This window comes from Hippocampus bargibanti, linkage group LG04, assembly GCF_051943395.1.
Source record: "Hippocampus bargibanti isolate YZ-2025 linkage group LG04, ASM5194339v1, whole genome shotgun sequence".
In the NCBI taxonomy this organism is placed as follows: Eukaryota; Metazoa; Chordata; class Actinopteri; order Syngnathiformes; family Syngnathidae; genus Hippocampus; species Hippocampus bargibanti.
The window spans coordinates 10388193-10400220 of NC_142737.1; the positions used below are offsets into that span (position 1 = coordinate 10388193).

At 41.5% G+C, this 12028-nt stretch overlaps 3 protein-coding genes across 11 annotated transcripts in view; 1 reads left to right on the forward strand and 2 right to left on the reverse strand.

Annotated features, from left to right (window-relative positions):
* LOC148898930 (homeobox protein orthopedia B-like) overlaps positions 1-985 on the reverse strand; it is a 101680-nt gene extending 100695 nt beyond the window's left edge. For 3 of the 8 annotated variants that reach the window (XM_088993932.1, XM_088993929.1, XM_088993930.1), the window contains exon 1: positions 756-985. The gene's annotated coding sequence lies outside the window, so the exon portion shown is untranslated. The remainder of the gene's footprint in view (positions 1-755) is intronic. The other 5 variants (XM_088993933.1, XM_088993931.1, XM_088993939.1 and 2 more) reach the window with 3 other exon arrangements.
* Positions 1-11404, forward strand: LOC148898931 (secretory carrier-associated membrane protein 1-like). The gene is made up of 9 exons (XM_088993928.1): positions 1-312; positions 2113-2193; positions 2374-2484; positions 2652-2760; positions 6280-6408; positions 6486-6645; positions 7822-7923; positions 8017-8134; positions 9532-11404. The coding sequence occupies exons 1-9, from the start codon at positions 46-48 to the stop codon at positions 9691-9693; spliced, it is 1239 nt and encodes a 412-aa protein (XP_088850054.1). The 5' UTR covers positions 1-45; the 3' UTR covers positions 9694-11404.
* The window catches only part of LOC148898932 (LHFPL tetraspan subfamily member 2a protein-like), a 26032-nt gene continuing 16700 nt past the window's right edge, over positions 2697-12028 (reverse strand). The window contains exon 4 of one of the 2 annotated variants that reach the window (XR_016114666.1): positions 2697-2814. The gene's annotated coding sequence lies outside the window, so the exon portion shown is untranslated. Of the gene's footprint in view, positions 2815-6599; positions 6725-12028 lie in introns of those variants that run through there. The other variant, XR_016114665.1, reaches the window with a different exon arrangement.

Sequence of the window (12028 nt, forward strand, 5' to 3'; positions counted from 1 at the left end):
TCATTATTGCTCTGTGTTGTGACGTCACGCTATCCACGGTTCTGAATGCATGACGTCACATTTCAACCGCTCGTCGCCTTTCCCTTTTTTTCTTGGTTTTGTTGTGCGCTAACCGAGCGAGCAAGGCACGGAGGGTCCTCCATCAACGGACGGCGGCGGAAAAAAAACCCCAGGCGGCAGCGAGGGGAAACAAAAAGCGACGGACCGAATACTGCCTGGCGATATACCGGGACCAGTTCTCTGAAAGCCCGTAAAATGTCCGACTTTGACAGCAACCCGTTCGCAGACCCGGAATTCAACAATCCATTTCAGGTAACTAGGTACACCGTTCGTTAGCATGCTAACTGTCAAAAACACAACTAAACGTTTCGTCCCTCTGTTCGCGCTGACTAGTATAACCAGCCACTCATTACGCGTGTTTAATGTGACTCTTGCATTTTACTAGAACTGGCTGTGATCACAAGATACAATTGTGTTTATATGAACATCCCTAGTTAGCTAACTGTTACGCCAGCTAGAGGTTTTCTCTTGCTGGCCATACAATGCTTGATAGCACAACCGGCTACCCAGTCCGCATTGAATATATTTAAAGCAGTTTATAGGCATTTTAATTATTAGACGACGATTAGACGGTAAACTGTCATGTCGTCGAGAGTTGTGTAGTGAAACGTTTAGCGTGGATCAAGTCAATCTGTCTGTAAGCTTCGATGCTCTGCTAGCTTAGCATAGTGGTCATAAATAAACGGTGTACTTACCGGCAATGCTGGATGTTCTCGTTTTCCAGGTTGCCAGCGTCGCTCGCATTTTGCCAATGTGAACTCATAACAATAACATATACGATGTTGGTTGTCAATCTTAATACACTGCAGTTCTAAATCGCTTTCTAAAATATGAATTACATTGTGGTGTCTTTTTACCTGTTAAAGGTGATAGCCCTGCGGCCCAACTAACGAAGAGAGTTTAGCTTGAGGCCACAATTCTTGAAAGTCATGATGGGTTGTAATTGGTTTGAAAGCTTGCGCGTGATTGGCTTTTCACCCCATCGGAATGAGTCCAATTGTTTTCTTGTATTACAAATGCGATTGAATTTGCTTGTAATGTCGGTGACAGATCAGTCATTTTTGATTCATTGATGAAGCAAATGTTAGATTTTGTTAAACAATTCATTTTTATACAGTTAGATAGTTCATACATGTTAAATTTCAGAAATCATAAATCGGGAGATTTTTGTACTCGAGAGTCCATGGTGCGTGTTAGAATAATGTGAGCTTTACACAAGTGTAAATTAGAAGTGAATACAACACAAAAATGCTTTCATTGTTGATTAATTGATGTAGAATAAGAAGTTATGTTTAAAAGTCCAGTGTTTAGCTGGCCAACTAAACAATAGGCCCACAGTCAAGGTGCAGATGGCCACAGTAAATCTGAGTGAAACAGACAGAGGCCAGTTAAACTGTTACCTTCATCTAGAAGATCTGGCCTTGGAACTCCCTCACAGGAAGGAGCTCATTAGCCAGGTTACGAATTTATCAGTTCATGGAAGACAACCAATTAAAAGACAATGTTTTATTGCTTACATGTTGGTGCTCAGAATGTCCAGAGGTGTGGTATTATAATCAAGAGATTTATGTTTTACCAATGTATCAATTTAATTTGCATGTACTATCAATAAATAGCTTGGTAGAGGGGCGCATCATTCAGACGTATGTCATGAATGACTGCGGTTCCTGCCGGCAGTTGGAACAATCTTTCTGGTTCCGAGTCTCTGTCCACAGTGTCTTACTGTGATATCTCGGACATGTATACATTCATTTAGGATAAAATGTATTTTGTTTTCTTTACATTTTCTTTTGTTTCACCTTACAAATTATTGTAAGTATTGTGATCAAAATCAGGAGTCTCCTGACCAAATCGTGAGACTTAACATGTATGGTTGTACGCCACTGCAAACTAATGTAATTCAGTTTTTTTTTTGTACGATTGTCAATCAAAACTATGTCAATCAAAAATGGCAGATTTTGGAAATAATTCCAGGAAACGCATTAGCTAGCTGATATTATAGTTCATTACTGTTAACTAAAATCCCTATATGTGTTCCTCTCTCTGTTTCAGGATCCCTCAGTGACTCAGGTGACCCGTTCAACCCCTCCCGGTGGTCTCGAAGAATACAACCCCTTCACAGATGCCAGAACGGTCAGCGGGACTTGTGAATTCATCTCACGTTCATGAATATGTTTGTGTGTAAACTCATTTTATATGCTTCAGTTTCTCCCAAACTCATCAGTCTCAAGGAACAAAAAAAAAGACAAATTAGTACGATGGGCACATTACTTAAATGCTAAGGGATTTTTTTTTTGGCTGCTGGTTTGACAGGCTGCTCCTGGTAATGCCCCAAAAGCTGCTGCGGCACCTTCGCAGAACACACAACCTGCCATCATGAAGCCTACAGAAGAGCCACCGGCTTACTCACAGCAACAAACACAGGTACAATATTGGTTGAAATTTCCTCCTTGTTCTTTTTGACTTTTTTGCTTCAAAATCGCAACATATTTTGTCTCTTTTTCCTTCTTTCTCACCCGTAACTAAATACTCTTGTAACCAAATCTTGGTTATTTCTTTGGTGGTTTGGTTTGGTGGTTCTTTGGTTCTAGGATCAGGCACGTGCTCAAGCTGATCTGCTGAGACGGCAGGAGGAGTTGGAGAAGAAAGCGGCCGAGCTGGACCGAAGGGAGAGAGAGTTGCAGTCTCACGGCGGAGCGGGTCAGTCAGTCCGTCGATCTGTCACTGCTTTGTTAACAAACAGCCTGAACAGGGCTGGTAAAACAAACAAACAAAAAACATGGCGGTAAAAGTCACTCAGACATGGCAGTAATACAGCAGCAACACGTTAGGACTTGCTCACAGGTCTGGTTACAAAAACATAGCAAGTCACTGAGAGCCGTCTTCATCTTTTGTCGCATTGGAATAGCATCCGATATTCCTCGCCACACACACTCGTTCTCTCTTTCGTTGTCACTGTAAGTGTCACTTTCATCCTGAGCTAAAGTCACCCCCGAGTTTGTGCTGTCCTTTCCGTCACGCAGCAGACCAGCTTTTCCAAACCTGTTGGTGATGGTTGATTTTTTTTTTTCTACACTGCTCCACGCTGTCTCGATCCGCTGGCAGGGTTGGAAGCTCGCGGCATAAGTCGCGGCTTATAATAATATTAATAATAGTGATACTACTACTACTGGTACTACTGGTACTACTACTACTAATACGTCTGTGTAAGCTCTCAGTCAAACAGGATGAAAAGGTTTCTTCAGCCGTCATCTGTACTTCTTTAAAGGTGTCGGACGTTTCGCTTCTTATCCAAGAAACTTCGACCGCAAACTAAAGTCTTACTGGTAGTTTAGGCCCTATATATATATATATATATATATATATATATATATATATATATATATATCCCTACTGTCCAGACATGGCGGTGCTGTGTCATAGCAGATCATAGCAGAGTCCGGCACCGCCATGTCTGGACAGTAGGGAGATATATATATATATAGGGCCTAAACTACCAGTAAGACTACTACTAATTGTCCGGTTAAAACTTCGTTTGTCTTTCCTGGTTCGCGCATTGTCTGGAGTTCACTTGATAAAAATATCAGCAAGTACAATAGATGGTGAACAAAAAACTACTTTATTCTAATGAGACAGAGAAAGCACTTCTCGTCTCGGTGGGACGAAGACATGAGCACAAGCAAAAGAGCAAAAGAGCAAAAGAGGGGGCCGAGCTCCCGCTCTGACAAGTTTTTAAACATACAGAGTGGCGATCTGTTGTCCAATCAGTTGCGAACAAGTCGACCTTTCCCTTCCAATCGGTTACGAACAACTCAGTGTTGGGCGGGTCTCAGATTGAAGTTGGAGCCGCTGCCTTTTCCTTCCAACGGCTATTGAACTAATAAGACTGATAGTTTTATTTAACTAAATTAGACTGAAATTAAACGTGCACAATTCATAATATATACTAAGCTAAACATGAAATAACGTATGTTTACTTAATCTAAACATGAAATAACGTAATATGTTTACTAATGTGCATAAACACTCTATCACTAATAGTAATAACAATAGTAATACTAGTAATACTACTACTACTACTACTACTACTAATAATAATAATAATAATAATAATACAATAATAATAATAATAATAATAATAGGAATAATACAATAATTATAGTAATACTACTAATACTCCGACTACTAATAATAATAGTACTACTACTAATAATAATACAATAATACAATAATAATAATAATAATAATAATAATAGGAATAATACAATAATCATAGTAATACTACTACTCCTACTGCTAGTAATAATAGTACTACTACTACCACTGCTACTAATAATACAATAATAGTAATACTACTAATACTCCTCCCGCTACTACTACTAGTACTACTAATACTAGTACTACTAATAATAGTAGTAGTATTACTACTACTACTACTAATAATAATAATAGTAGTAGTAGTACCACTACTACTACTACTACTACTAATAATAATAATAATAATAATAATAGTAGTAGTAGTAGTAGTAGTATTAGTAGTAGTACTACTACTACTACTAATAATAATAATAATAATAATAATAATACAATGATAATGTAAAAAAAAATATATATATATAATAATAATTGGAATAATACAATGATAATAGTAATACTACTACTACTAATACTAATAATAGTACTACTACTAATAATAATAGTACTACTGGGGCGGCCCGGTAGTCGAGTGGTTAGCACACCGGCTTCACAGTGCAGAGGTTGCCGGTTCGCATCCCGGTCTGGCCTCCCTGAGTGAAGCTTGCATGTTCTGGCCGGGCCCGCGTGGGTTTTCTCTGGGTCCTCTGGTTTCCTCCCGCATTCCAACAACATGCATGGCAGGCAGATTGAAGACTCCAAATTTTAATTAAGTGTACATTAAGTGTGAGTGTGAGAGTGTCTCGATGAGAAGGTTTCTTCAGCCGTCACCTGTACAAAACTGAAGGTTTCGGACATTTTGCCTCCTATCCAAGAGGCTTCGTCAGCGAACTAAAGTCTGACTGGTCGCATCGGCCCCATTTATATATCCCTAATGTCCAGACCTGGTGGCGCCGGACTCAGCTATGATAGGTCCCTACTCTCAGGTTGGGGGGGGGGGGGGGGGGGGGGGACCCCCCCCTGTGGCCCCACTGATTGTTCCTACATTCCTGACTAACGATTGGCCTATTACCCCCACTCCCCCCGGTATCACCTCATCAGCAAGGATTATCCTTTATCCTTCATTAAGACCGGTTTAATGAAGGATTATCCTTTATCCTTCATTAAACCGGTCTGGTGGTGTGAGGTTCAATTTGGATCGTTCATACAATAGCCTGCTCAGGCAAAACAGGTTAGGCAACTTTCGCAATGCTGATGAGGGTCGTTATGCTGATGAGGAGATACCGGGGGGAGTGGGGGTAATAGGCCAATCGTTAGTCAGGAATGTAGGAACAATCAGTGGGGCCACAGGGGGGGGTCCCGCGCCCCCCCCAACCTGAGAGTAGGGACCTATCATAGCTGTGTCCGGCGCCACCAGGTCTGGACATTAGGGATATATAAATGGGGCCGATACGACCAGTCAGACTTTAGTTCGCTGACGAAGCCTCTTGGATAGGAGGCTAAACGTCCGAAACCTTCACTTTTGTACAGATGACGGCTGAAGAAACCTTCTCATCGATGGACCACTCCTGTACGACTGAGAGCTTACACAGATGTGAGAGTGTCTGTTGTTTGCCCTGCGATTGGCTGGCAACCGATTCAGGGTGTCCCCCGCCTCGTGCCCGAAGACAGCTGAGATAGGCTCCAGCACCCCTTGCGACCCTAATGAGGACCAAGCAGTACGGAAAATGGATGGATGAATAGTACTACTACTACTAATACTATAGTAATAATAATAATGATCTATGTACAGTCACTGGATACGAAGAACGTATCCTGGGACTGTAACGTGACCTTGAGAGTTTTGAAAGGCGCTTATAAATGAAATGTATTATTATGATGATTATAGTCCGGAAATTATGGTACTTATTTGGAGCACTACTTTTTGACTTCAACATGAGTTATATTACATTAAAGTACCACCACAAAGTAACACAGTCATATTATTTTCAAGTCCCACTATAGTACCGCTCTTGTTGAAGTACGATTTTGGGCGACTCCGCCCTCTGTTGTATATAAAGCGATGCATCATCCCCATCTTGCCAGGTCGTAAGAACAATTGGCCTCCCATGCCGGCCAAGTTCCCAGTGGGTCCTTGCTTCTACCACGACATCGCGGTGGACATTCCCATCGAGTTCCAGAAGACGGTCAAGATCATGTACAACCTCTGGATGTGTAAGCCGAGCCCTCCCGTTTGATCACCGAGCTGCGTTATCTCGTGATTATTTATCTTTCCGTTGCGTTTCTACCAGTCCACGCCGGCACGTTATTTGTCAACATGTTTGGCTGCTTGGCCTGGTTCTGTGTGGATCCGACCCACGGCGTCGACTTCGGCCTTGCCATGTTGTGGTTTCTGCTCTTTACGCCTTGCTCCTTTGTCTGCTGGTACAGACCGCTGTATGGGGCGTTCAGGTGAGCGAGTGCAGCTTGCTGTTTTTTGTTTTGTTTTTGTTGCTCTTGGGTGGCACGATAGAGATATGCACGAAAGCAACTAAAGAGGAAACAAAACAAATGGATTCAGATATATTCAGAGCAGAATGTAACATTTGTCAAACGTAGCGAAAAGTCACATCACATACACAAAACCTCATACAAGTTCCAAACCCACCTTCAAATACACACTATAACGCACATGGTGTCAAATACAAGGCCCGCGAGGCCAAATGTGGCCCGCCACATCATTTTATTCGTCCCGCAAAAGCAAAAAATGGGTGAAATTCCATGATGCTTGCTAAAGTCCGAACCCAAATTTCAAATTGTCCCATGTAAACCACAAAATCAGTCATTATTCTTGACTTCAGATTTGAAAATTAGTTATTCATTAACTCATTCACAAATTTTAATTTGGGAATTAAAAATATGACTTAGATCGCCACTTGTTCAGGTTTTGTTTTTTCATGCTTGGGTGTCAATAAAGTCTGATCAGACCTCTGGCTTTTTTTCCCTTCCACAGGAGGGCAGCATTTTCCTTTTTTTTCCATGTTAGCGCTTTGTTACAGCGTCGGCTGTTGTTAAAGCGTAATATAAATCAATGTGTATGTATTGTATTTTGGACAGCAGCCCCCATTCCAAGCTCAGATAACTCCAGACCAATATAATTTAGGAATTAACTTTTTTCTGATGAAAGAATAGAGTCTAAGGTTTCTTACACTGCATTTAATGTTTACGTAGTCCTAAAACTCAATATTCTGTGCGTCCTGGAATTCGAGTGACAATGACAAAAACCCTGGCACTGTAGTGGACACATTGCTGCACGTCTGGCAGTGAATTAGTTAACGAATAAATATTTTTCTAACTTGAAGTTAAAAAAATGACTGTTATTGTGGCTTACATGGGACAATTTGAAATTTGAGCTTGGACTTTAGCAAGCATCATGGAATTTTACAAGTTTGATTTCCGTTCATGGGCCGAATGAAATGACGTGGAAGGCCAAAATTGGCCCCTAGACCTCAACTTTGACACCTGTGCTGGAGAAAGACCACATAAGAAAAACCCTCGCAGGACTCTTCAAACACTTCAAAACATATTACCTGCAGAAAAAAATAATACATCTGAAACTTAGACAAAGCTTCTTCGTCTCCCCTATAGGAGCGACAGTTCCTTTCGCTTCTTTGTCTTTTTCTTCGTCTACATCTGCCAGTTTGGAGTTCACGTGCTACAAACAATCGGCATCACCGGCTGGGGCACATGGTGAGCAAAGTTAACAGCGACGCTCGACAGCATGAATACGATTCAAGTTGTGGCACATTTCAGGTGGTTTTTTTTTGTTTTTGTTATTGGCAGCGGCTGGATCACAGCTCTAATGGGCCTCAACACGAGCATCCCAGTGGGCATCATCATGTTGCTCATCGCGGCGCTTTTCACCACGCTCTCCGTGGGTTCACTCATCATGTTTAAAAAGGTAACATACTCTTCCCTAGAAACTCACAAATCCATCTATCGTATTTTCCGGTGTGTAAGGCGCACACAAAAGCCTTGATTTTCTTCAAAAGATGACCCTGCGCCCTTATATGTGAAGTAATATTGAGCCACGACAGGTCTCGCAACTACTGTCAGCAGCCACCGACCCCATTTCCGCCCTCCTGTAGAAGAAGTAGTGCATAACAGTCTATAATGTAGCGCCTTATAATGTGGCATGCCTTATACTGTATTTGGAAAACTTTTATATGTTCATATATTATATTTGGAAAACTTTTTTCATTCATTGAAGGTGCACCTTATAGTCCAGTGCGCCTTATATATGGAACAAGTTTGAAAATATACTATTCATTGGGGGTATACCTAATACAGTGATACCCCGGTTTACGAACCCCTTAGCTTACGAACTTTGATTTACGAACGTTAAATGTATGAAAATTTTACCTTGGCATATGAACTTTACCTTGGTATACGAACTTTTTTCGTACACGGAGCTGCCTCAATAAGTGATATGTCTTTCGCGAACGAGCCCGTTCTTCTAACAACAAAATGGCAGCCGACTGTTTTTGCCCTCTATTCCCCGCCCCCCAGTCTTCGGTTAAAGCCACGTGATTCAAGAACGCAGCAGTGAGGTGGGGGGTGGTTTAAACGTTAAAGAGACAGGCAGACGACAGTGAGAGAGTTTCAACTTTGATAGTTCAAAGGCAGAGTGTAGACTGCAAGGTTAAAATTCTCAATCAGGCTCCACAAACAACCCGCACAAGCCATCTGTACACTTAATGCAATAAGCTACCAACCCAGCGAAACAGAACACAATTGATGAGGAAAAAGGTAAAATTATCGTAGAGGAATCACCTCCAAGGGATCATTCCTCAAGATGGTGAAAGAACGCTACGTTCCTCATCAAGTGTTTAATGGTGATGAAAGCGGCCACTCCATTCCATCAAGCCATCAAAGACCATCACAAAGGTAAATAGAATGCCTTTATTATACTGTACACTTTATTTCTTTAATTATAATACCATAGCACATGTATTATACATAAAATAAGGTATATTTTGTATAGTTTAAAGGCTTAGAAAATTAGAAAGTAGAAAATTATGTTTTATTGGGACCTGGGAACAGATTATTCTCATTTTAATGGTTTCCTATGGGAAATACATTTTTGGGATACACACTTTTCGTCTTAGACACTGTCTGGTAACCAATTGAGTTTGTAAGCCAAGGTATCACTGTAAATCAAGGCTTTTGGGTGCGCCTTACACACCAGAAAATACGCTACCTAACCTCCCCGAACGTAGCTGCGGAAGCTAACCTGCCGCTTTTGATTCAACATTTTTTTCTTTTCAAAGTCAAAACTAATTTCAATCCCCTGCGCAGGTACACGCACTGTATCGGACCACCGGTGCCAGTTTTGAGAAAGCTCAGCAGGAGTTCGCCACTGGCGTCATGTCCAACAAGACTGTCCAGACGGCAGCGGCCAACGCCGCGGCTAACGCCGCTACCAACGCCGCCCGAGGTTCTTTCAAACCTCATCCATAAACACACATTCACACACTGGGATTCACAAATCTGATCGCTGTTCAATCACCCTGGATTTGTTATCACCTTCCCACAAAAAACAATATCTCCATGTCTCCACTCCAGAACTAACACTGACCCCTGCTAGCGTACCTTCCCGGCCCCGAATGAGTCACTCTTCCTCCTCGTCATCGCTATTATCGGGATTAACAACCCTACACCTAAAAATAACTCCAACCCATTCAACCTTCTGTTTGACCGGACGGGTCAGTAACTCGGCAGCCATATTGAGTGACGGCATAACCCGTGCAAGTTCAAGCACATTCAACCAAGTTGCGAATTCATTAGCATCACGCTAACCGAGATGTGAGCTGCATGTCCATTTGGCTGTTTGACAGACGGATGATGACTCAAAAGGCGTGTCTGCGCGTTTTTTTGTGTGCGCGTGTGACATAATTTGCCCACATAGCCCGTCACACGTTGAAAAATTCTGAAGCTGCTATCAATCTGGACGTGGGCTATGGCTATTTTTGGCTTCCTTCTCATAAAAGGAGGCTTTGCACTTGACTCAGCAAATAGGCTCGACCTAAAAGAAAGGTGACCTAGGGGGGTATGAGTCATGTGATCCACCTTACGAAACATGAAATAGTATCAATATAATTTTTGTTGTTATTTTGATCTTCTCATGGCATGTGACTAAATGGTGCACATAAAACCTTTGTTGAGCCACGGCACATATTTTCTCATATCAATTTTTCTCACAAATTGATAGTGTGAAATGTGGATCCGTGTCGCTGAACGTAAAGGTATGATTAGGTTGTAAGGACGCCAACAATAAATCCACGGGTTCATTTTACATTCTTGCCACCTCATCAAAAAGCGTTTCTTTGTTCTTCCGGGTTAGATGGAGAAACATGTCAAGCATGTCCGAATATGTCGAATTTGAGAATTTGTGGTTGTGAATCACTGTTGAAATGCTGTACAGACTACTGTCACCAACTGGAATTGTACTTTTAACACCCACCCCTCCCATCGCATTACGGGTGGGGTGTAGGGGGTGTTCGCCATACGGTAAAAGACTGCACTGTTATTGTTGCAAATGATGAAGTGGAGCTCGACCAGTGTTCTAGCTAAATTGTTGGAAGTCTAATCGCGACATTAATAGCCTGACGTTAAATTACTGCAGTATTTTTTTTTGGGGGGGGGGGGGGGCAACACATTTCTGTTAGCTATGTTTATTTATGACATAATTTATGTTCTTTTCGAGTCTCCGTGATTTGATCGTGTTATGTGCATCAAAAGGCGTGCTTGTTTTTCAAAGAATGGCTGATTAAATATGACAAATCCCTCGAGTGTTATTCGACTGTGCGTTCACAAAAGCTGTGAGAAATCTACCAAATGTCCTTTTTTCTTTCAATCTCGGTTTGTGATGTGCGCGGTAAAGACAATTTTACGTCACAAACAGCAAGTTGGTCTACACTTAAGAATGTGAACAAAATAAGAAAAAAAGATGTGTTTGATCATGTTATTTCAATCGAATTGAGAGTGAAAACTAATTCAAGAGGAATAGCGTACTTGTACATTCTGTAAAGATAATTTGATGCCCCTTCATCAGGAGTCGCGTTTCAAAAGAAAATACAATGCACTCTCGTCTGGCCTTTTGTCGCATGTGAAATAGTTTTCAGTTTTGTATATTTATTGTATTAACATGGAATAAAGATTTGAAAGAGAATCTGTGGACTTCATACCTGTCATCCTTGGCTAATAACTGCCTGTATAAATGATTACAATTCCCGTATAAAGTTGTAGTACGTCGAACATTATTTGAAATGATCAAAAAGCTAACAAGCGGAAATGCAGACCGCTTACTGCGCATGCGCACGTTATCCTTTTATCAATCCGACAGTACGCAGCGATAAAAAAATATAAATAATAATAATACATTTAATTTCTAAGCGCCTTTCAAAACTCAAGGACACTTTACAGTCGTGTCATGGGATTTTTTTTGTGTGTGTGTGTGTGTGTGTGGGGGGGGGGGGGGGGGGTGAGCAGCGGCCAGAGTTCACTCGACCCGGAAGTACGATTGAGGATTACTTTTGCTGGTTTGCCGTGACAAGACATGACAGCGTGTCGTCATTTGTTAACAGAAAGCCAAGTAAACACAACAGTTGTCAGCGTTTTTTAAGCGTACGCGTTTCATTTTCGGTTTTGATGTATGAAAGTTTTCGCGTTTTAGTACGTTGGTGATATCGTGTGTGGTTGTTGGCTGTACGAACCGTTTTGTGAAAGGATCGGGGTTAAAATTTCACCGAATCCCGATCACTGAAGGAAGAAAACAGCTATGGCTTTGAAAGAA